At 40.8% G+C, this 24483-nt stretch overlaps 1 protein-coding gene across 1 annotated transcript in view; it reads left to right on the top strand.

Annotated features, from left to right (window-relative positions):
• Nucleotides 1–24483, top strand: part of ifih1 (interferon induced with helicase C domain 1) — a 126990-nt gene that overhangs the window by 21229 nt on the left and 81278 nt on the right. The window contains exon 3 of the mRNA XM_072262029.1: nucleotides 10036–10302. Within this exon, the coding sequence (XP_072118130.1) occupies nucleotides 10036–10302 (267 nt within the window). The remainder of the gene's footprint in view (nucleotides 1–10035; nucleotides 10303–24483) is intronic.

The raw sequence follows: 24483 nt of genomic DNA, 5'->3' as shown, positions 1-24483 counted from the left end.
AGTGGCAGTTCTGTGGGTGAAAATGATTTCTTGACGAGAGAGGTCAGAGTGGTTTTAGCTGACAGGAATTCAGTGGTAACTCAAATAGTCACATGTTACAGTAGTGGTGTACAGAAGAGCTTCTCTGAATACATGACACATTGAATCTTGAAGTGGACGGGCTACTGCAGCAGAAGACCACAAACATACACTCTGTGGTCACTTTATTAGGTACAGGAGGTAAGCTAATAAAGTGGCCACTAAGTGTATATGTCTGCTTTTACTTCAGGGAGTTTGCACCCACATGCATAGCTTTGTATGATGATGTGGCTCTTTGGGGGCAAAGGTTCCTGATGTCTCCTCTGACTCCTCACACTAATGAGCTCTCTAACCAAGCAACCAAGCCTCTTGAGCTTTTGTATAGACGTAGAAAATAGTATTGGTTTTCCAGTGATGAGGCATTATTTATAGCAGCTGTCTGTGGGCACCCTGCACTACATGCCAAACTGATGCAGAGAGTAGAGCCTGATATAAAACCACAAGGCATAGGAGCAGAATTGGGCCATTCAGCCCATCGAATTTGCTCCACCATTCCATCATGGCTGAGTTATTATCCCTCTCAACCCATTCTCCTGCCTTCTCCCTGTAATCTTTGACACCTGTACTAATCAAGAATCTATCAAGCTCCGCTTTAAATATACACAATGACTTGGCCTCTATATGGACTACATGAGCTGAAATCTGGAGAGCGGGAGGAAGGACAAGAGGAAGAGGAAGTGTAACAGGAAGAAAAGATTTATGAGAGATTGTTCCTGCTTATCAACCATGCTTCAGCTTTCAGCTGAGTGGAGGGCAGACTCGGGATGTATGGGTCTCCCTTATAGAGAGAGACTTTTCAAAAAGACCTTGCAAAATAAAATACAGAATCAGGTTTATTATCATCGGCATGTGTCGTGAAAATACACTAATACCAACCAAGTGAACGCCTCCCCATTTCGACATTTAACACCAATAATTACCCCAAAGTCAGCAGATTTAATTCCCAAGCATGTAGGTTATTGTGAAAGCTTGCTTATTTGAACATGGTCTGTTAAAGGTAAATAGAATGTTTTGTTATATATACAGTATAATGTTATATTAATCTAAAAGAGGAGGAAGACTAATATATGGATCTATTTCTTTTAGTGCAATGACTCCCCTTAGCACTAATTATTGACTGATAACTTACCCATGCGCGTTGATTTGTTGCTCTCTCTGCAAAGGGAATGCACAAATTAACTTCATCTCCAAGTGTATGCCTTTATTTATTTATTTATTTATTTAGCTAGGTAGATAGATAGATATACTTTATTAATCCTGAAGGAAATTTGGTTTCGTTACAGCCGCACCAACCAAGAATAGAGCGTAAATATAGCAATACAAAAACCACAAACAATTAAACAACAAAATACAAACTATGCCAGATGGAAAATAAGTCCAGGACCAGTCTATTGGCTCAGGGTGTCTGACCCTCCACGGGAGGAGCTGCACATTCGATGGCCACAGGCAGGAACGACCTCCCGTGCCGCCAAGTGTTGTATCACGGTGGAATGTGGCCAAAGTCCAACAGTAAAAAGTTCAATATTCAGTCTGCAAACACGTTCCTTGTTCATAATATGACCCGGATTGCACCATCTGTTGTTAACCAGATCAGTAAGCACCCAACTCCTTTATGCTTACGGCTCTCAGTGCACTTCCGGTCAGCCGGAACGGTATTACCCACCGAACTCCTCTTCTCCATAAGTCTCTGTTGTCTCGACCTGGTCCTCTTTCCTCGACTTTGTGATCCCCCTCTGCATCCTCTGTGTGTTTTCCTCCAGATTTCAGCAGGAGTGTCCGCCGCCCTGCTCGCTAAACCAGCCAGCATTAGTGCAAACAGCTGGTCCCTGGAATACACAATGCGACCATGCTTCTGTCCCACGTGTCGGGATGTAACTATTTCCAGCGCTTAAAAAAACCCAAATAAAACTCTCTCTACCAGCATGTTAGAGAGGGTGCAGCTTCGACGTGTTACTGTGAGAAAAAAAAATACAAAAAGTAACGTAAGTTAAAAGTAAGAAGAAGAAAGTAAGAATAGATCAGAACGGCTGTACCAGGCTGCATGCACGACCGGCGCATGCGCAGTATTTGATATGTAGTTGTATAGACATAACAAATTTAAGAGGACAAAAGTATATCACCATTGCAGGAAGAGAGGGAGGAGGGGTGGACTCCCAGCCAGGCTGAAATGCAGAGGAATGAGACTCCCTCTACCCCACATCTTGTTAGCAAATGTGCATTTGCTGGAGTACAAGATCGAGGACCTAAGGGCAAGATTGCTGTGTTGGAGGGAAATGAGGAATTGCTGTGTTTTGTGTTTCATGGAGACATGCCGCAGTCTGGACACTCCTGATGCATTGGTAAGACTTGAAGGCTTCTTGATACATAGGGTGGACCTAACTGCTGATTCAGAGAGGGCAAAAGGTGTGATTCTGTGCTTCATGATAAACTCTCCATTGTGCTCAGATGTGACAGTTTTGTCGTACTCTTGTTCCCTCGATTTGGAACATATAACATTTAAATGCTGACTCTTCTATTTACCAGGAGAGTTCTCCTCTGTGATCCTGAATGGAGTTTACATACTGCCAAAAGCCAATGGTAATCAGGCACTCCAGATATGGAATACTACCATCACCGAACAAGAAACAGTCCACCCCAAAGCATTTCAAATCATAGGCAGGGACTTTAATCAGGCTTGTTTGAAGAAAACTCTGCCCAATTACCATCAGCATATAACCTGCAGTACCAGGCAGATGTCCCAACACAATAGACCACTGAAATGCTATGATAAGGAATACCTCCCATTCCATGCCCAGACCACTTTTCAGGAAATCTGATAACTTGACTATTTCTGCTACCTGCATACAGGTAGAGGCTAAAGAGCAAGGGGTCAGAGTTATGGACAGTAAAGAGGTGGTTGTGGGAGACAGGAGCGGCTGTGAGATTGCTTTGAATCAGTGGACTGGGCCGTGTTCCATGACTCATCAGAGGATCTGAATGAATACACCACAGTTTCACAGACTTTATAAAAGTAGTCATGGATGTGTTTGTCCCCACAAAATCATTTGGATTTTTCCCCAACCAGAAGCTCTGGATGAACCACAAGAACCACAATCTGCCAAGGACTAGATCAGTGGCATTTAGGTCTGGTAAGCAAGACAGATACAAAAGGTCCAGATATGATCTCCAGAAAACCATCCCATGGTCGAAGTGGCAATTCCACTCTAAACTTGAATCACTGAAGGATGCTTGACAGTTGTGGCTGGGCTTGAATGCTATTACCTCCTACAAGGTGAAGCCAAGCGACATAGGTGACAACAGGGCTTCGCTTCCAGATGAGCTCAGTGCCTGCTATGCTCGCTTTGACCATCAAAACATGGAGGAACCTTCACAAACTCACATAGTCGCCAATAGCCCTGTGATTTGTATCTCTTGTGGGCGATGTGAGATCCTCCTTCAGGAGGGTGAACCTGTAGAAAGCATACAGCCCAACTGTAGTACCTGGCTGAGTACTAAAGGCTTGTGCTAATCAACTGGCTGGAGTGGTCACCAATACCTTTAACCTCTCGCTTTGGCAGTCTGAGGAATAAGAAGCCTATGAAGAATGTGATAACCTGCCTCAATGACTATCGTCCAGCAGCACTTGCATTCACTGTGATGAAGTATTTTGGGAGGTTGGTGGTGAAACATATCAATTCCTGCCTGAGAAGCAACTTGGATTCCTCCAGTTTGCCTGCTAGAGCAATAGGTCCATGGCAGATGCCATTTCGTTGGCTCTTCACTCAACCCTGGAACGTCTTGACAGTAAAAATGCATACATCAGGATGCTGTTTATCGACTACAGCTCAGCATTCAAAAAACTAATCAATAGCTTCACGACCTTGGCCTCAATACATCCTTGTGCAATTGGATCCTTGATCTCCTCACTTATAGACCCTAGTCATTTTGGATTGGCAAGAACATCTTCTCCACAATCTCCATCAGCACAGGTGCACCATAAAGCTGTGTGCTTAGCCCCCTGCTCTACTTGCTTTACACTTATCACTGCGAGGCTAAGCACAGCTCTAGTGCCATATTTAAGTTTGCTGATGACACCATTGACATATGCCAAATCAAAAGTGGTGATGAATCAGCATATAGGAGGGAGATTGAAAATCTGGCTGAGTGGTGCCACAACAACAAACTCTTACTCAATGTCAGCAAGACCTTGAGCTGATTATTGACTTCAGGAGGAGAAAACTGGAAGTCCAAGAGTCAGTCCTCATCAGGTGATGAGAGGTGGAGAGGGTCAGCAACTTTAAATTCCTTGGAGTTATTATTTCAGATGATGTGTCTTGGGCCCAGCACATAAGTGCAATTATGAAGAAAGCACGGCAGCATCTCTGCTTCCTTAGGCGTCTGAGAAGATTTGGCCTATTACCTAAAACTTTGAGAGATGTGTGGCGAAGAGTATATTGGCTGGTTGCATCACGGCCTGGTATAGAAATACCAATGCTCTTGAATGGAAAAGCCCACAAAAATTGGTGGATATGGCCCAGTTCATCACAGGTAAACCCCTTCTCACCATTGAGCACATTTCTATGGAGCGTTGTCACAAGAAGACGGCATCAACCATCCAGGGCATGCTCTGTTCTCACTGCTGCCATCAGGAAGAATGTATAGGAACCTCATGACTCATACCACCAGGTTCAGGAACAGTTTTTACCCCTTAACCCCTCAACCATTTGGCTCCTGAACCAGAGGAGGTAACCTCACTCACCCCATTACTGAACTGTTCTCACAACCTATGGGCTCACTTTCAAGGACTCTTCATCTCATGTTCTTGATATTTATTGCTTATTTATTTATTTATTTGTTTGTTTGTTTGTTTTGTATTTGCACAGTTTGTTATCTTTTGCACATTGGTTGTTTGACATGTTGGGTGCGGTCTTTCATTGATCTATTATGGTTCTTAGGTTTACTAAGTATGCCTGCAAGAAACCAAATCTCAGGGTTGTATATGGTGACATGTATGTTTTTAGATAATAAACTTTCTTTGAACTTTTGAGAGACTAGATGAGGCATAAAATTCCATTTCTTGTAATGCTGGTCCATTTGAATCTCTTAAATACATAAGAAATAACTATGGCTCCAGTAGTTTGATGGTTTGCTGCAAAGTCTATTCACTTCCTAATGGGATGCAGCTCATTTAAAGAACTATAGCTTTGCATTAAAACAAATGACTTTTATTCTGCAGATGTAAATCGTACTCAACTTTTTTTGCGAGATTATGAAATTTCATTCAGCATTTATGCATTATATAGGAATTTAATTACAGGCTTCTCTTTTGATAGGTCTAGCGTCTTCCTCCTGGCATGTACCTGTAGACAAGAATTTACATGCCCCACTCTGAGAGCTGTGTCACTAACTCCTCTGCAATCTCTTTCTCTTCACTGGCAGCCAACGTGAATGTGGTAGCTCTGTGGCAGTTCTGGGGGACAGTGCCTTTAAGGACGGACACATTTACTTACCTACTTAGGTCTTGTGAAGAAGTCATTTAGTCCATTGAGTCCATGCTCCTGAGCAGCACAATATCGTCTGTTTCAATCCACCATTTCCCTGCAAGTTATTCTCTCTCACATACCACATACTTACATTCCTCTTACTCGGTGTCAGCAAAACCAAGGAACTGATTATTGACTTCAGGAGAAGGAAACCGGAGGGCCATAAGCCAATCCTCATCAGAGGATCAGAGGTGGAGAGGACCAGCAACTTTAAATTTGCGGTGTTACTTTTTCGAAGGACCTGTCCTGTGCCCAGCACACAAGTACAAGTATGAAGAAAACACGGCATCACCTCTACTCACTTAGGAGTTTGCCATGACTCGGCATGACATCTAAAACCTTTACAAACTTCTATAGATGTGTAATAGCGAGTATATAGGCTGGCTGCATCACAGCCTGCTATGGAAGCATCAATGCCCTTGAACGGAAAACCTTACAGAAAGTAGTGGATACAACTTGTGAAGTAACAACAAAATCAAAGGGCACATCATCAGTAAAGTCCTCCCCACCATTGAGAACATCCACACGAAATGTTGTTGCAGGAAATTATCATCCCACCACAAGGCCATGCTCCCTTTTTGCTGTTGGCATCAGGAAGAAGGTCATCAGGATCCTGAGAACTCATGTGGCCAGGTTCAGGAACTGTTACTACCCCTCAACTGTCAGGCTCTTAAACACAAAGGGGATAACTTCACTGAGCTTCACTTGCCTCATCTTTGAAATGTGCTCACTTTCAAGAACTCTTCATCTCATGTTCTCGATATTTATTGCTTATTTATTTATAATTATTATTTCTTTCTTTCTGTATTTGCAGTTTGTTGTCTTGCATACCGGCTGAATGCCCATGTTGCTGTGGTCTATCATTGATTCGATTATCATTATTATTCTATGGATTTATTGAGTATGCCCACAAGAAAATGAATCTCAGTGTTGTATAAGTAAAGGCATCCGTTAGTCTTGCGAGACCATGGATCTGCACCTGGAAAGTCTTCACTCTCCAGGGCGCAGGCCTGGGCAAGGTTGTATGGAAGACCAGCAGTTGCCCATGCTGCAAGTCTCCCCTCTCCACGACACCAATGTTGTCCAAGGGAAGGGCATTAGGACCCATACAGCTTGGCACCAGTGTCATCGCAGAGCAATGTGTGATTAAGTGACACAACACGTTGCCTCGGCTGGGGCTCGAACTCACGACCTTCAGGGCACTAGCCCAATGCCTTAACCACTTGGCCACGTGCCCAGTCAGTGTTGTATATGGTGACAAATATGTACTTTGATAATAAATTAACTTCGAACTTTTTGAACTTTAAAATCCCCTTTTGATCCTTTTGCACTTACCTAAAGAAGGAATTAATTTATAGTAGCCAGTCCTGGGAATTGGGTAGCATGTCCTGGGGATTGGGCATTGGGATTGGGAAGGAAATTTGATCATCCTGAGGAAACCCACATAGATACGGGGATAAACATGAAAATTCCGTGTGGTCGAGAACACCAAATTATAGGAAGTAGTGCAGCAAAGGGTGAAGTCCCCTGGGGAATCACATAAGTTCCCTTTTAGTGCTTAGTTCTGGTAGTAAAGCATCCTGGCACTACTGCATTGGATTTTTGACCAACTTTGTTACTTTTACAAAGGAGTTGAATTGTGTTATCATTAAACACAGAGATATTTAAGTATTCCATGAAAGGGTGAAAACCAAACTATATATTTTTCTAGGATCAAGTTGTGAGTCATAGATTGTGCTGCCAGTGTGAATGTAATAGGAACATTGTTAGCTTTGTCAAAGAAGAGAGCAACAGAATAGCATCTTCCTTATTTGAAGCTTAAATGGGCCAAATGGCCTAATTCTGCTCCTATGTCTTATAGTTTCAAACAAACTCTTGTCCTTCAAATGCCAAAATTCCTACTGCCATTTAACATCTACAAATGTAACCTGTGAAGTAACAACAGAATCAAAGGGCACATTGCATACATCAGAAAATCATGTTTCCTAGATGAAATTTAGATACGGATATCATCTTACTGAATGTTGGTATGAGGAGGCCTCCGTCGGCCAGGGTCAACCATGGATGTTGTGTTCCAGCTGTCAAGATATGCAAGCCTGGGCAGTACAATATGGAAAGCGAGCTCCCCTTCTTCATGCATCTGATTAACCCAAAAGAATGGCAGAGACCGATACAGTCTGGCACCAGCAGCATCACAGGAGTTGACAGTCAGTGTTGAACTCAACACTGCCTTAGGGATTCCACCTGTGGATTTTTCCCTCAGGGTTTACTCTCAAAGCCTTCCCCATGGGCGGATACAGCTGCAAGGCAGTGGAGGTTTGAGATCAGAGTTTTTGTTCTCCTAAGTGAGCTGACAACCACGGCTGGTGAGCCTCATCTGCCCGAAAGTTTGGCGTGTTTAAACTATAAAAGCATAGGACTAAAATAAATTACAATATATAGGGTTTATACGTATAATTTTGAAGACATCCTATACAGATACACAAAACTTGTTAGTACTTATTTTTGCTATTTCTTGAGAATCCGAATCTGAAAGAATTTTTAGTCTGCCTACCTGTCTTGGCCATGCATTTTACAATGATAAAACATTTGAGTAACTCATTCTTAATTCTTATGATGAAGTTTTGTTGTTATACACTGCCCTATCAAGTATCATTGCCCATTCTTGTCTGGGAATACATTCTGCTTATGCCATAAAAGGGAGGAAGGGGAAATGAGCTGAATTATATTGTTCTTGGGTAACTGTTACACAGTGATGGTAGTGCAACCCAGACTCTCCTTGCAGATGAAGTGAGGAATCACTTGTGCTTTTCCAGTTTAGTATATTGCATTTGGTGTTTCCTCTGCTCAAGAGAATCTAAGGACTTTGTAGAACACTTGCGTTCAGTCTGCAAATGTAACCTTATCATCTAGATCAGGAGTTTCCAACCTTTTTTTACGCCATGGACCAGTACCATTAAGCCAGGGGTCTGTTGATCCCAGCTTGGGAACCCCTGATCTAGTGTGTGTTACTTTAATTCTCCATCCCATTTACATTCCCATTTCTCTGTCTTTTGGTAATCAACACTATTTCAGCAGTTCTTATTGACAGCTTGTGGAAGAGCAAGTTATCTTTCAAACAGACCCATTACAGTCCTCAGGGCTCAACAATGAATTCTATCTTTCCAGCTTGCACCAGATCTAAAGATCTAAAGTCAAGACATTAACTTTTCCTTACAGTAGTTAATGCCATTCCTTACCTTACTTACTTACTGCATGTTACGCTGCTGGCATTTACGGCAGCAGTGAATGTCCTCCATCTTTGGCGGTGTTCAGAGCTTCTTTCATCATGTCAGTAGGTTCTTCTCGTTTTCATTACTGTCAGTCATGCAAGTCCCTGATGGAGACTCAGGAATACAGTCATACTCAGATGTCAAAGGATTCTTTATTGCCATTTCCATTCCAATTTTGTTTTACCAGTCAGCGTTGTTAGCCCTGAGCTGAACCTCCGACCCTATAGGACCGGTGGACCACTACCCTTCGTCTGGCCTCTACCCTTTGACCTGTTTGGCATGGGTAGCCCTACCAAGAGCCGAAACAAAAAGCCCTGACTCCAGCCAGCATAGGTTGCCAGGTCATTGAGGTATGCAAGCCTACAAACGGAATGACAGGATTGTAGGTCCTCTCGGAGGGATCCACTCCTACTGAGTGCTTTAAGAACTTTCATTTCAGAATCTTTATTTTTATTTTCTATTCATCATTTTAGTTTATATTTTCTGTTTCATGTAGCTCCTTTGATTACCACCTTCAGCCAAATTACCTTTGCTGAACAACCATTTGCCACATTCGTGGCCAGCACTATTACCACTTGCGTCATTGGGTTTTTCATGATCTCCATCTATGGCTACCTGTGGAGGTGGAGTGGATATTTCCTGTGGTGGGGGAGTCCTAAGACCAGCGGACACACTCAGAACAGAAGGACGTCCTTTTAGAACGAAGATGAGGAGAAATCTCTCTGGCCAGAGAGTGGTGAATCTTTGGAGTTCTTTGCCACAGGTGGCTGTGGAGGCTGAGTCATGGGGTATATTTAATACAGATATTGGTAGATTCTTGATTGGTCAAGGCATGAAGGATATGGGGAGAAGGCAGGAGACTGGGTTCAGAGTGAGATTGGATCAGACATAATGAAATGGCGGAGCAGGCTTGATGGGCCAAATGGCCTAATTCTACTCCTGTATCTTACGGTGTTAAGGTTTACCACCACTTTACAACACAAAATATGTTTGATTTCTAGTTCTTGATAGTTCCTATGAAAGATCATCAATCTAAAATGTTAACTCAATTTCTCTGCTTTTGATTTGTTGAGTATTTAGAGCTCTTCATGTTTTATTTCAGATTTCCAGCATCTATAGTTTATTTTTAACGATTATATTTTTTATTTGTTAACATTCAACAGAAGGAAATCAAGATCCATCTGGTGGTCAGTTGGCAACTAATGAGCAGAACAAATTGGACGATGCTAAACCAGACCAGTTAGCTCCTGGAAGCAATGAGCAAGCAATCCAAGACTTGTACATTGGGCCCAGTTCTGATGGGGAGGATGACCAAGTCAGCAGCAGAGACAATAGCATCCTGTCAGACATGTCTACAATGGATTCATCTATGAATACAGATAAAAGGTTGATTGTCTGTACTCACCGGCATAATTCAGTGGAGGATATTGGTAAGGAATGAAGAAATGTGTGAAATTTACCTGCTTGTTTGACTTAGTTGTACATTTAGATCTTCTGATGTGTTATGGATAAGATGGGAGGAAGTTTTCCAGACTCCAGCTGATGTTATCCAAGGTTTTAGTGGAACTGACGTTGAGGAATTTTTTTTTGCATTACGTTTTGGAGGTGCTACACACTACAGTCATATTTTGCTCAAGATGAACAGTGTGAGTATTTAAGTAGGTGGATGAGGAACCAGTCGAGTGTATTTTTTTTCTCTCCTGGATGGTGTTGAGTTGAGTGGAGTTGGATTTGCAAAGAATTGAAAAGTTTTACGCACAGTGCTGGCTTGGATATAGTAAAACTTTGTAATGAATAATTCCATTTTTGATATTTTCCAGGGAAGACCACTGATGTAGCAGCTTAAGATAATAGAGCCAAGAACTTTGATTGTGAATAACCCTATCCAGGGGCTGTGATGACTGTCTTCCTTTGTACTGTGTATGATTCCATCCACTAGAAACTTTTCCCATTATCCTTATTGACTTAATTTTGCCCAAGTGTTAATGAAGCTAAATCTGCTTCAACAATAAGGGCAGTCACTTTCCTCTCACCAATTGAATTCAGCTCTTTAGTCTACCTTATTTCAAAGCAATAATGAACTCTGATGGTGAGTGGACCCGAAAAAAAATCTAAAGGGAGCATTAGTGAACTGTTTGAACATATTTGGCAATGTTTGACTATGGTACATATTGTAGATGTCAAAGCTACAACTGTACAAGAACAGGTTGTCTAGACTGCAGCCTGTTCTGGAACATGAGTCCTTAGTTTTAGTGGGTCCAAAAACTTACTGTTTTGGAACGGTCTTTACTATCTTTTGAATGTTCATGTTATGTGATATTCTTTATATCCTCATATTCTTTATAGGCTAGTAAAATAAGTTTATATAGGTTGAGCATCCCTCATCTGAAAATCCAAAATCAGAAAACCGCTGAAATCCAAAATTTTTTAGAGCACTGACGATGAGAAAGTTCCCAGGTGATGTGCAGTTTTCTAGGCACCACAGACAGTTCTGAGAAGTGACCTCACATTCCATGAGTGGGACCCTGTTGGCGCCAATGCGTTTTCAGCAACCATCATAACCAGATCTTTGTGCATTAGTCACAGTGATTACCATGTATTTTGTGCCTATTCTCTGCTCTGAGCTGTGAAGATGTTGTTGAGAATGTCAAAAAGGCCCAAGACTACCACTATGGGTAAAAGGGGAAGCATTTATGTTTACCTTTACCACAGAAAGTCAAGCTGTTGGAAAAACTTGACCAACGTGAGTGTGAAGCATCTCACGGAGCACTATGGTGTTGGAGCAACCCTCCAACTACAACCTTATGAAACAGAAGGAGAAGCTGTTAAGGTCTTCTGCCAAAAGTAATGAACAGAAATTAATGAAAAGTAGAAAAACACTGCATACTTTATAATGCAGAAAAATAGAAAACACACCCTGAAACATGAAGATCTTGCTCGTGCCTTGAAAGAGTGGATTCATCAGCTTCGGAGTGAACATAAGCCAATATGCTGATCATGTAACAAGTAAAGATCTATCACAAAAAACTGAAAATGGAGGGTAATTGTGAATATTCAGCAGGCTGGCTGCAAATATTTAAGCAAAGGCATGCCATCAAATTTTTAAAGATTTGTGGTGATAAAGTGTCTGCAGATCACGAAGCAGCGGAGAAATTGAAGGGCTAGAGCAGCGTGCAGTCATAACAGAACAAGGAATCACGCTATTTTATTAAAACAAAGAAAGATTGCTACAACAGAAACCCTTGTTAATGAAGCAGATGAAAATAGTCATCCAGCACAGTGCTTCCTCATCCCAAGAGCATCTGCTTCCAGGCCCCTCAACTGCTTCAGAGGTTTCACTTCACAATGCTGTTAATGATGACAGACCCTCTGCCTTATGTTTCTCAGACCTGATGTCATGTTTGGTATGCAGTTGTCTTTTGTTGTAAGTGAAGATCATCACGCTTTTCTAAATTACAAAACATACTATGCATGAAATCTGAATTTCATCTCCAGCTAAAATCCCGTGTTTGAGTGTATAGGTTTTAGCAGATAAAACAGCAGAGGCATTTTATGTTTAAGAAAACCCAGAACAACTCATTTATTGTACTCCAAACCCTGAACACAAAGCGTCGTAACCAAACTTCATGTAATTATGTCATCACGTCAGACCAGCCTCTTAAAGTGAACCCCAACTGAATGTCGGTGGTTGTGAATTATGTACGTTTCCACCAATTACGTTACCCTACAAGTGTAACATGACCAGCATCATTATTGCATTACAAATAAACTGTCAACTTTTTCACAGTTTTCATTCCATTTACCTGTAATTAAATTCACTCTTTTGCTTTTATACCTTACATAAAACCTAAAAAAAGTAAAATACAAATACAGTGTAATGTTATGAATGTTATTTTGAAGTTGTATGAGACATTGGCGAGGCCTAATTTGGAGTACTGTTTGCAATTTTGGCCACCTACCTACAGGAAAGATGTAAATAAGGTTGAAAAAATACAACGAAAATTTATAAGGATGTTGCTGGTGCTGGAGGACCTGAGCGTTATGGAAAGATTGAATAGTTTAGGACTTTAGTCCTTGGAATGCAGAAGATTGAGAGGAGATTGGATTGAGCTATACAAAATTACGAGGGGTAAATGCAAGCAAGCTTTTCTACTGAGGTTAGTTGGGGCTACAAACAGAGGTCATGGGTGAAAGGTGAAAAGTCTAAAGCAAACATAAGGGGAAACTTAGACAACACGCACAAAGTGCTGCAGGAACTCAGCAAGCCAGGCAGCATCTATTGGAAAAGAGTACAGTCGACCTTTCGGAATCCATCTGGGTAGCCTCCAATCTGATGGCATGAACATCGATTTCTTGAACTTCTGGTAATGCCTCCCCCACCCCCTCACTATTCCCCATTCCCTTTTTCCTCTCTCACCTTATCTACTTACCTGCCCATCACCACCCTCTGGTGTTCTTCCCCTTTTCTTTCTTCCATGACCTTCTGTCCTCTTCTAACAGGCTCCCCTTCTCCAACCCTGTATCTCTTTTAGCAATCAACTTTCCAACACTTTACTTCACCCCCCCCGCCCCTCCCAGTTTCACCTACCAGCTTGTGTTTCTTCCTCACTTCCCCCTCCTTCTAACTTTTGGCTCTTCATCTTTTTTCCTCCAGTCCCAAAGAATGGTCTCAGCCCAAAGTGTCGACTATACTCTTTCCCTTAGATGCTGCCTGGCCTGCAGAGTTCCTCCAACATTTTGTGTGTGTGGCTTGGACTCCCAGCATTTGCAGATTTTCTCTTGTTTGTGATAAGCGGAAACCTTTTCACTCAGAGGGTGGTGAGAGTGTGGAATGAGCTGCCAGTGCAAGTGGTGCATGTGAGCTCGATTTCAACGTTTAAGAGAGGTCTGGATAGGTACATGGATGGTAAGGGTATGGAGAGCTATGGTCCCGGTGCAGGTCAATGGGAGTAAGCAGTTTAAATGGTTTAGTATGGACTAGATGGGCTGATGGGCCTCTTTCTGTGTGGTACTTTTCTATGACTAGTCAAAACACAGCATCACAGGTGGAGACTGAAAGACTGCTGTCGTTTGTTGTTGTTCAACAGCTGATTCAGGTATTCTCACGATGCTGCTGTGCTGCTTTTGTTATCTTACACTCATTATATTTTCATTATATTAATGGTACATAATAATTTTTAATGTGTGATGAACAAGTGTAAGACAAAGACTGCTTACCAGTAGCAGATAAATTCAGAGTTGGGAGTGATGGCAATGCCAAACGGCCACTGACTGTCCACCTGGGCGGCCAAAGTAGTGATAACTTACCTTTCCAATGGCTCAATGTACACATTATCGTTTCATGCACAAAATTATTAATAATTATATTAAACTACCTTCAGGGTATACGTATAAGCTGTATATATAATGCAAATAGATTTTATGTTTAGACCTGGGTCCCATCCCCACGCTATCTCATTATATAGCTGCAAATATTCCAAAATCCAGACAAAGTCTTGAATCTGAAACACTTCTGGCCCCAAGCATTTCAGATAAGGAGTGCTCAACCTGTATTTAAGATTTATATTTTGATACCTAATTTACTTTCTCCTGGATATTAATTTTACTTTGTTTAGAATGAGTTAAGCATGAAAGGCAATCCCTAGATTACGACTGAGCCCCATTCCTGAGCAAGATGGAAATGAACAAACACAGTATGTGGGAGAGGATCGCAGAAACAGCTGTGATGATAGAGTGAGCCAGCCTCGCGGGCTTAGTGAATGAGTCAGTCTGCTCAGAGCTTCCAGCTGTGCTCGGCTTGACTCAATTCCTGATTGTTGCAGTTCAAGGTGGTGGGGGAGAAAAAGCACGTGGGAACATACTGTTTTCACCTGGTAGAAAATGCCTGTAGTCTTGCAGTGGCCAGCAAACCTATTCCCATCCACTTTGAATATTGTCGCATATGTACAAGCTGTCCATTAAGTCCGGCATTCACAACCTCAGGTGGACCTGGTATTAGAAAACATTTCCTCAGTTTTTTCAGTGTAATAATAATACATTTCTTCTTGCAAAGTAAGAATATTTCTTAGAGCTTGTGATGTAGAAGTTAGTTGACAAAAGAAGCCAGGTGTTGCAACTTCATTTTCTGGAGAATTTCCCTGTAGATTTTGGGATAATGGTAGAATTTAGTGATTTGTGCTGCAGGACCAAATTCATACAAAAATTTCATTGTTATAGAGAATAACATGAGCTTTTATTTTCTGGAATTGTTTTATTTGTTTAGTCTTCTTGCAGAAAGCTACAACAAAAGAATGTAATGGAAAATAATGAAGTGGGATGGAAGCAGGAGGAACAGATGCCATTGTTAATCAATCTCCATTGGCAAAATGTGTGTACCATAGTTCCTGTTAACTGCCTGCCTACTGCCTGTTACACCACTGGTGTTTAGGGCAGCAGTGAAGATCCTCCATCTCTGGTGGTGTTCAAGGTTTCCTTCATCGTCTTAGTAACTCGTTTTTCACTGCTGTCATTCATGCAAGTTCCAGGTGGAGACTCAGGAACACCGATGCACTCAGTCATGGAAGGATTCTTCATTGCTGTTTCTGTAACAATTTCGTTTTACCAGTCCTGAACCTGGAGGACTGCTAGATCACTCTTAGTCCGGCCTCTAACCTTTGAGCTGTTTGACATAGGTGACCCTACCCAAGAGCCAAAGCATCAAGACCTGACTTCAGCCAGCATAGCTCTCTGGGTCATTGAGGCGTGCAGTCCTCCAAACCATGGCAAGGGTTGTGATCCCCTTGGAGAGTAGCTGGCTTCAACTAGATGATTATTCATTCAAAAGGTTTTTTTAAATTTTGAGTCAATTTATTCTTTCAGAGGTTTGTTGAGTGATTATGGGTTCTATGGAGATTTTGATGATGTCAGTTTAGAGTCCCAATAGTAAGTAAAGCTGAAAGGCTTTCCTGCTCTGAAAATGTTTCAGCTGAAAGTACATATGTGCAAATATTAGAGGGGATATATTGGGCAATCTCAGATGTCAGCCTTTAGTTTTGAAGATTTGAAACAATTATTGACCAATATGGGTGTGGTATAAAGAATCTTATCACGTGAAAAGGTAAAAGAGGAAAGAGGAATGTAACAAAACACCTGCTCATTTTCCTACCGAGTTCCACCTTTGTTTTGGATGATAGTACTGTCTGTAATTTGCAAGTTTTATAACATTCTTCATCTAAAACAGGGGTTCCCAACCTTTTTTACATCATGGATCCCTGCTATTGACCGAGGAGTCCGTGGGTTGGGTACCCAAGATCTAAAAGAATTATGCTTACTGCTCCTTCTGCATTTTGAAATGTGAGAGTGCCAATCATTAGCAGAGAATTCCCACTACACTTTCAAATCTGTTATAATAGTCTCATGTTTGTAAATCACAGAACAATTAAAATAATTTGAGTTTCTCATTAACAGTTACCATTAAATAAATCACTTAATCTAGCATTTCTTGCAACAAGCTACTCACAAAAAATAATTAATAATAGTCTATAACCAGTAATGTAATCATCATGGAGAAATTAATGGCGCTAATAATTTCTTAAGATGATATTTGAAAAGACGCTTGCTCAGATTTTTTGACACTACGCTATAGGGACTGTTACATTTGGATGAACCATATTATACTTGGAGAGAATTATCTCATTAGTTGGTGCAAGAATTCAGATTATTGAAGTCCAAAGTATTTATCAAGTATGTCCCAAATTTATTTTCCACTATTAATTTTTCACCTTACTGAGTTTCTATCACTCTGCTCTTGACTGAACGTGAGAAATAAATTGTAAATATTAACAATCAGCTGGTGGCTGATAATGTTTGGCTTGAATGTAAAAGAGAACATTATAAGGTGTGGGAATTTACAGACATAATTAAACAACTGTTTCACAATATAGCTCTTCCAGCTGCTGCCACCCATGAAGTTACTACTCTCTCTGTCGCCTTACTGAAAAGTGATATTGCCCATTAATTGGCTCAGCCTTTTGAAAAGCTGCAAAATATTATACTTCCTTCTCTCATTCCCACCTTAGATGGCAGTGCCAGTCTAAAATGTCAACTGTTTATTCATTTCCATAGATGCTCTCTGACCTGCTGAATTCCTCCAGCATTTTCTGTATGTTGGTTTGGATTCCCAGCATCTCTGGACTTTCTTCTGTTTAACATGTTATTCTTCCACCTCTCATTTCCACCTTCCATGGCAGTGCTGGTCAGGCAATGAAAGATGGTTCATTCATCAGATCCGATGAAGGGTCTTGGCCCAAAGTGTTGACTGTTTACTCTTTTCCATAGATGCTGCCTGGCCTGCTGAGTTGCTCCAGCTTTTTCTGTGTGTTGCAATGAAAGATAGTATTCTGGACCTCAGACTGTCCTGGATGGCAAATTGCATTGTGGTGTTGGGAAGTTTGCATTCATGGGCACAAGGGAAACTTCCAAAATCATGAGAATCCAGGTATTTTTGTTAGTGCCAGGAAGGGAAAAAAATGATCTCAATATGTTGGAGTTCTTTCAAACTTGAGATTAGGGACATGCATGCATACACATGCATGCTGATCGCTTCTGATCTTATGCAGAAGGAAAAGGTGGTATGGCACTGCTTCCTCTGCCTATTAGTTAATGAGTAATTTACTCTTCGTTGGATACACTTACTATCATTTGTGCCAGCCAATTAGTAAATAGTACATTAAGTAGACAACTGATAAATATAAAGTTTATTCCAAAACAGCTCCATTGGCAGAAGGGATTCTCAGCTCAGTTCCCTATTCCAGATCAAAAATGTCAAAGATCACAGTGTCACAGCTGATCCATGCAGCATTTGATGACTTGAAAAATGTGTTATACGCTACTGCACAAAACATCCATTGTGGAAGATAGCCAAGAGGTTAGCAGCTTTTTACAAATGCTCTTAGAGTTTCACTAGTAAAATATTACTCTTAATTAAAAGTTAGGGTAGTATTAAATATTATTTTCATACTTTCAGTGCAATGCCAATGTTGGTAAAATGCAGTATTCATATTTGAAATGGTATAATTAATTGGAATGGAAATCGGTACAACTTGGGTATGATATTGTTCCAGCATCCATCATCATCATCATCAGCAACACACACAATGTGCTGGAGGAGCTCAGCAGGTCAGGCAGCATCTATGGACAGGAAATAACAGTTGGCGTTTCGGGCTGAGACCCTTCCTGGATTTTCCCATCCATTGATGCTGCCTGACCTGCTGAGCTCCTTCAACACATTGAGTGGGTCGCTCTAGATTTCCAGTATCTGCAGTCTCTCTTGTGTCCATCATCATCAACATCATGTGCCATGTCCTATGACATGGGCGATCATGGTCTCATGACCATGATTGTTCTTCACCAATTTTTCTACAAAGCGATTTGCCTTCGTCTTCGTCTGGGCAGTGTCTTTACAAGACAGGTGATCCCAGACATTTTCAGCATCCACATTACCAAGAAAACAGTTCAAGCTTTTTTTAAAGTATGTGTTATGTTAATTTCAGTAAAAGTTTTGGTGATTTTTGATTTTAACCAGTGTCTCCAACTCAGGTTAGTTTGCTGTAACTATTACTTGGATGAAGACAGTGAATGAAGTACTTAAAAAATTTAGCCACTGATGTACTGTAGTACAGCAATGTTGCAATCTCCCAAGATGATAATGACAAGATTACATTACTATAAGAAGTATGAGTTGAGAGAAAAATATTGACCAAACTTTTAGGATAATTCCCTTATTTCTTAATAATCACCTGAAAGAGCAGGGTAGGCCTTAGTTTAACATTTCATCTGAAATATAGCAGAACTCCTTCAGAACTACACCAGAGGATCAGCCTTGAATTTAGTGCTCAGTTATCTGGCATAGATTATCAAAAACTACTGTAATTGACACTATTATCTCTGAGCTCAAGGAACCTGGTTTCAATCCTGACCCCCCCCCCCTCCCCCAAAGAGCTATTTGGGTAGGGTTTGCATATTTCCCCTGTCCATGTGCATTTCCTCCTGATGCTTTTGTTTCTTTTCATATCTGAAACCTATCGAATGTTGAAAGGCCTAGATAGAGTGGATGTGAAGAAGATGTTTCATATGGTGGGGAGTCTAAGGCTAGAGGGCACAGCCTCAGAAGGCAGGGATGTCCATTTAGAACGGATATGAGGAATTTCTTTAGCCAGAGAGTGGTAATTCTGTGGAATTCATTGCCACAGGTGGCTGTAGAGGCCAAGTCATTGAGTATATTTAAGGCAGAGATTCTTGATTAGTCAGGGCATGAAGGAATACGGGAAGAAGGCAGGGGCTGAGAGGAGAATGGATCAGCCATGATGAAATGGTGGAGCAGACTTGATGGGTCAAATGGCCTAATTCTGCTCCTATATCCTATGGTCTTCATTTACCAATAAACAATTCCACACAGGTAGAAATGGCAACCACTAGAGTAGGCAGATACATACAAATTGTGGCAACAGGGGCTTCTAAAGAGCTTTTGGGCATGTCTCTGAAAGATAGGAAGTAAACATGGACTTGTGGAAAATTGTACTGACAGGTCAATTAATGATTGTGATTTGTTCCTTAGTGTAAATTAGGTGACAAAGTGTCAGAAACGGGAAATTAGTAGGCATATGAAAGAGCAGAGAATAGATGGCATCCTGCTGGGTTATGGTTCAGATACGCCCAGCTTCGATTTTTCTGATTCAGCAATCATCTGATGCCAAGTAAGTGCTGTTGCCATTTTCACTGTCAGATATTTTAGTCCACACATGGAGTAGAAGGTACTCGTAGCACTGAAAGGAAAGTGTTTGTCTACTGAAGGGTTGTTAATTCACTAATATATTATTTGTGCTACTGCAAAACTTTAATTTCATGAATTAAAAAGCTTATGAGGGGCATAATTTTAAATATGTGGAAAAATGGATTAATACATTCTCATTGAACCTTTTCTTTTGCTTACAATTTTACTTTCACATAGTTTTGCTTTAGCCTGCCATTGTGGTTCTTGATAGTTTTGGTATGGCATGTCCAGAAATTAATGGCATTCTGGAGCAGGGAGAAACCTGTGTTCCTGGGAAAGCTACATACTTTCTTCTGGTGTTGCTGGTGTATCTTGGCATCCACTGGTAACATGGACGTTACCCTGCTCTATGGTTGCAGTTGTGGCTGCAGTAGGTTACAGATTTCACTGTGGGGGTGCTCATGAAAGTACGTACACTTATTCTGGTTCCTAACTGATGGTCAGAAAAGAAAATTACTTCTTGTGTTATTAATGTCCTACCATTCTCCTAACTCCTCCTTCACATCCTCCCTTTTGCTTATTCTGCACTTTCTCCTCATTATGCAATTTCCTGAATATTTTGTATTTTACTCATATTTTGGAACAGTTGCTTTGTGCTAAACTGCCAACAAATAATAATAATCCTTCAATTTATACTACTGGAGGTTCTTCCTCGTCCAAAATGGCAGGGCAGTGTTACATCCTGCCTGAATTCATGTTCTAGATGTCCAAGTCTAGATACTTCAGTTATTCACTGTGCAAAATTAATGTCCTTAGCAATGGACATGCATAATTTACAGTTCAGAGTAAATTTATTATCAAAGTATGTATATATCACCAAATACAACCCTAGGATTCATTTTCTTGTGAGCATACTCAATATATCTATAGAATAATAACCATTACCAAATCAATGAAAAACTACTCAGCTTGGGCGTTCAACAATGCAATAATAATAGAAGATAGCAAAGTGTGCAAATATAAAAAGAAAGAAATAATGATAGATAGATAAATAAATATATAAATAAATAAATAAATAACAAATATCCAGAACACGAGATGAAGAGTCCTGGAAAGTTTTTGGGAACATTTCAATGAAGGGACAAGTGAAGTTGAGTGAAGTTATCCCCCACTGGTTCAAGAACCTGATGGTTAAGGGGTAATAACTCTGCTGAACCTTACAAATTCACCTTACAGAAGTGATTGCACACCCAAGGCCTTTTTCTTGTCAATATTCCTTTGGTGTGACCTACATGTTCAGTCCCCCTGCTGTGTTTCACAGTCAGTAGCCAACGTCTAATGTCAGTAATTCAGTGAACTGGAAACTGAAACTTTGATAGTCAACATTGCTTTACAATTAAGTTCATTTATCGCTTTAAGGGTAATACTCCAAAGAAACAAGGAAATGTTTTGCGTTTCCTTTTGGACTGTTCATGAGGTATTTGTTTGCATTATATTACGTGGCATACAACTTTATCTTTGAGATCTTGGATGTTTATTAGTTTTGCAGTTCCATTTAGTCCATTTATAGATTTAAGTCTACTGTTACAGTAAGGGCAGTCTCTACAGTTCAGAAGTTGTATGTGTTCTCTACATTTAATATTTTGAAGTGACCTTGATTCTGTACAAGTCCCTAGATAAGTTCCTATTGGGAGCCCTTAATTCAATGTTTGTGGCAAATACAAGGAGGTGGTAAGGACTGACTAAGCTTAAGAATATCTGATTATTGTTTTCTTGTGGTTAGGATTGGGTATATATTCTTGGGGAAAATAACTTCCTTGGTATAGAATTTCTGAGTATTATTGATTAAACCAGGATAAATAATGATCCATTTTGAAGTAATTTAGTATTTTATCACAACTGTTTGTTTATTCATTATGTGCCATGCTGTATGACATGCTTTTCATGGTCTTACCATGATTGTTCTTGGCATATTTTTCCACAGAAGTTGTTTCCCTTTGCCACTTTCTGGGCAGCGTCTTTGCAAGACGAGTGACCCCAGCCATTATCGATACTCTTCAGAGACTGTCTGTATGGTGCCAGTGGTCACATTACCAGGATTGTGAGCTGCTCGTACGCTTCATGAGACCTTGATCGGGAGATAAGCAGGTGTTACACCTTGTCCAAGGGTGACCTGCAGGCTAGCAATGGAAGAAGTGCCTTACACCTCCTTTGATGCAGACATGCAGAATCCCCGCTCTGCCATGCTACCCACAGCTGTATTAATATATAAAGTGTTCAGTAGTATTAGGAAAGATCATATTAATGGGAAGTCCAAAGAAAACTTGCTTTGATTGGCTGTGTCTGATATAGTTGTCATATAATCACCCTTTTGCATATAGCTGCTGATAACTTCGTTGTTCATCTGCTTCTTTAACCACTTCCACTTTGCTGATTGAAGTTTCTTTTACACTGCCTTCAGCTGCAGTATTAAGAGAGGAACAGAAAAGGAGCCACCAACAGTTGAAAACTGTAATTTTTACCAAAGAACAGAGAAGGGAGCATATGGCCAATGAAATCCACATTGGCCTCCCAGTGAACAATCCCATTGATTTCATTCCCCCTTTTCCTTACTTTCCCGTAGCTCAATTCATACTTTTTCACACATGACCTTTTCCACTAGTCCACGTGAAGGGTTTATCTATATCAGCAAATTAATCTACCAGCATGCTTTCGGGGGGTGTGATTTGAATTTCACTTCTAAAAGTGGGCTTTTTTTCCCTCTTTTAGTAAATCCTATACTTGCAGTGGGTGGCAGTGCGGAGATACATCCCTACCAAAGGAGGTAGAAGGTGCTCGTTCCCTCCGCAGGTCACCCTTGAGCAAGGTGTAACACCTGCTTAGCTTCCCCCTCCCCCGGGTCGAGCAGGGTCACGTGACCATGGGAGCAGGTGGTGGATGGTCATATGAGCAGTTGGTGGATATCACAAGCCCTGGTTATGTGACCACTGACGCCAGGCAGATAATCTATGCAGAGTATCAATAATGGCTGGGGTCATCTGTGTTGTAAAGATACTGCCCAGAAGAAGGCGATGGCAAGCCACTTCTGTAGAAAAACTTGCCAAGATCAATCATGGTCATGGATGGAAGGCCATGATCACTCACATCATACAACACTGCATACAATGATGATGAGATACTTACATTCAAAGTAACACAGACGGAAGCCTCATTCCTAAGGACGTTTGCGACTTATTCTCTTTCACATGTACATTGACTCCCCTTGGATTCTTTTTGTCATTAACCCACATGAAGAGGTCATGCAGGAAGAAATGGGTGCCTCAGAAGGAAACCTACAGTCACAGACAGAACATGCAGCATCACACAGAGAGCATCACAATTCAAGGTTCAAAAGTTCAAAGTAAATTTATTATCAAAGTACACATACAACCCTGACATTTATTTTTTGCAGGCATACTCAATAAATCCAGAGTAGAATAATAACCATAGTAGAATTAATGTAACCACAATTCAAATCTTCATTTTTGCATCCTGTCTGTCATTGGCTTTGTGTCACAAAGGTCAGAATGAAAACGAATTATTTATGCAATCAAAGAGACAGCAGAATAACTAATTATCTTCAAAACTGAAGAGATGTTAATTCTGCTAATTGAAGTAGCATTAATATGGGAAGAATTCTACTCATTTCCTTGCTTTCTCTTACATTCTCTGAGATTAATCCTACTTATCCCCTTCCATTCAAACAGTATAAAATTAACTTAATAGCTTGGAAATTTGTTTATTTACTGTTCAAAATAATTTGATGATAACATTTTGTTTATCCTTAATGATTAGACTTATCATCTTATTGGTAAGAACAGCTTATTTTTTCAGGTAAAGATTAAAATTTCTGTACAATATGTAATCAATAACTCATCAAGCTATATAGATGTTACTCATTAAGCATAGTATAGCAAGTTTGCATACAAATGGATATCTCTCATTGTATTTGTCTCTCATTGGCATGAGATTAGGGTCTTTTTAATTAACCAAATTAACCAATGGGATATCATTTAGTCAAGTTATCTTTAGCCTCAATCTATTTTTCACAATGTAGAAAGTACCCGAAGGAGACAATTTGTTATTTGTGAAGATGTAATGACTAATTGTTTTCATAACTTTTTGGTAACTTCCAATCAAGATGGTGGTGAGCAGCAATGTCTGTCAAAGTTGTGCTTCAGAGTTAGTTGATTTTTAGGTTTGTAGTGATGGCTTTTGGGGGTAGTGGGAGAGTTAGGGTCAGGGTAGGGTTTAGAGACAGGGATGCGGGCCAGTTAGAGATAAATGAAGAGCCGGGGCAGGAGCCAATGTTCAGCTCAGGTTGGCACCAAGCTGCAATTTCCATCAATGTTGTGGCTCAGACCCTTTTAATTTGTAGGTTTGATTGGGGAGGGGCAGCGTGAGATCAGTTTAAGGTTTAATGACAGAATGAAGGAGAATGAAAGTCAGGGGCGGGATCCTGAGTTTAGATTGGAGCACTCTATGGTCAAAGGTCAGCAGTCTGGAAATCGGGTCAGGTTGACAGGCGCTGAGACCAGTGATTCCCAGATCGCCAAATTCCAAGTCAGAGGTCCGTAAGGGTGGGAATCGCAAGAGCCTGTGACCCTCCAGGTCACTGAGATTGGAGACTTGTGGGAGTCTGGAAGGTGAGGCCCAAGGTGCTCCATGGTCAAAGGTCAGCGATTCCAGAGTTCAGGTCAGGGAAAGCCCAATGGTCAAACCCATGATTAGTAAGTCGTGGGGTTGATACCCTGAGATTGGCAAAGTCCAGATGGTAAAGACAAAGGTCAAAATCTAGAGTTCAGTGAGTCTGGGGGTAGAA

This window comes from Mobula birostris, chromosome 6 (assembly GCF_030028105.1).
Source record: "Mobula birostris isolate sMobBir1 chromosome 6, sMobBir1.hap1, whole genome shotgun sequence".
Lineage (NCBI taxonomy): Eukaryota > Metazoa > Chordata > Chondrichthyes > Myliobatiformes > Myliobatidae > Mobula > Mobula birostris.
Note: the sequence above shows the minus strand (reverse complement) of the source record. Positions and strands in the feature narration are given on the sequence as shown.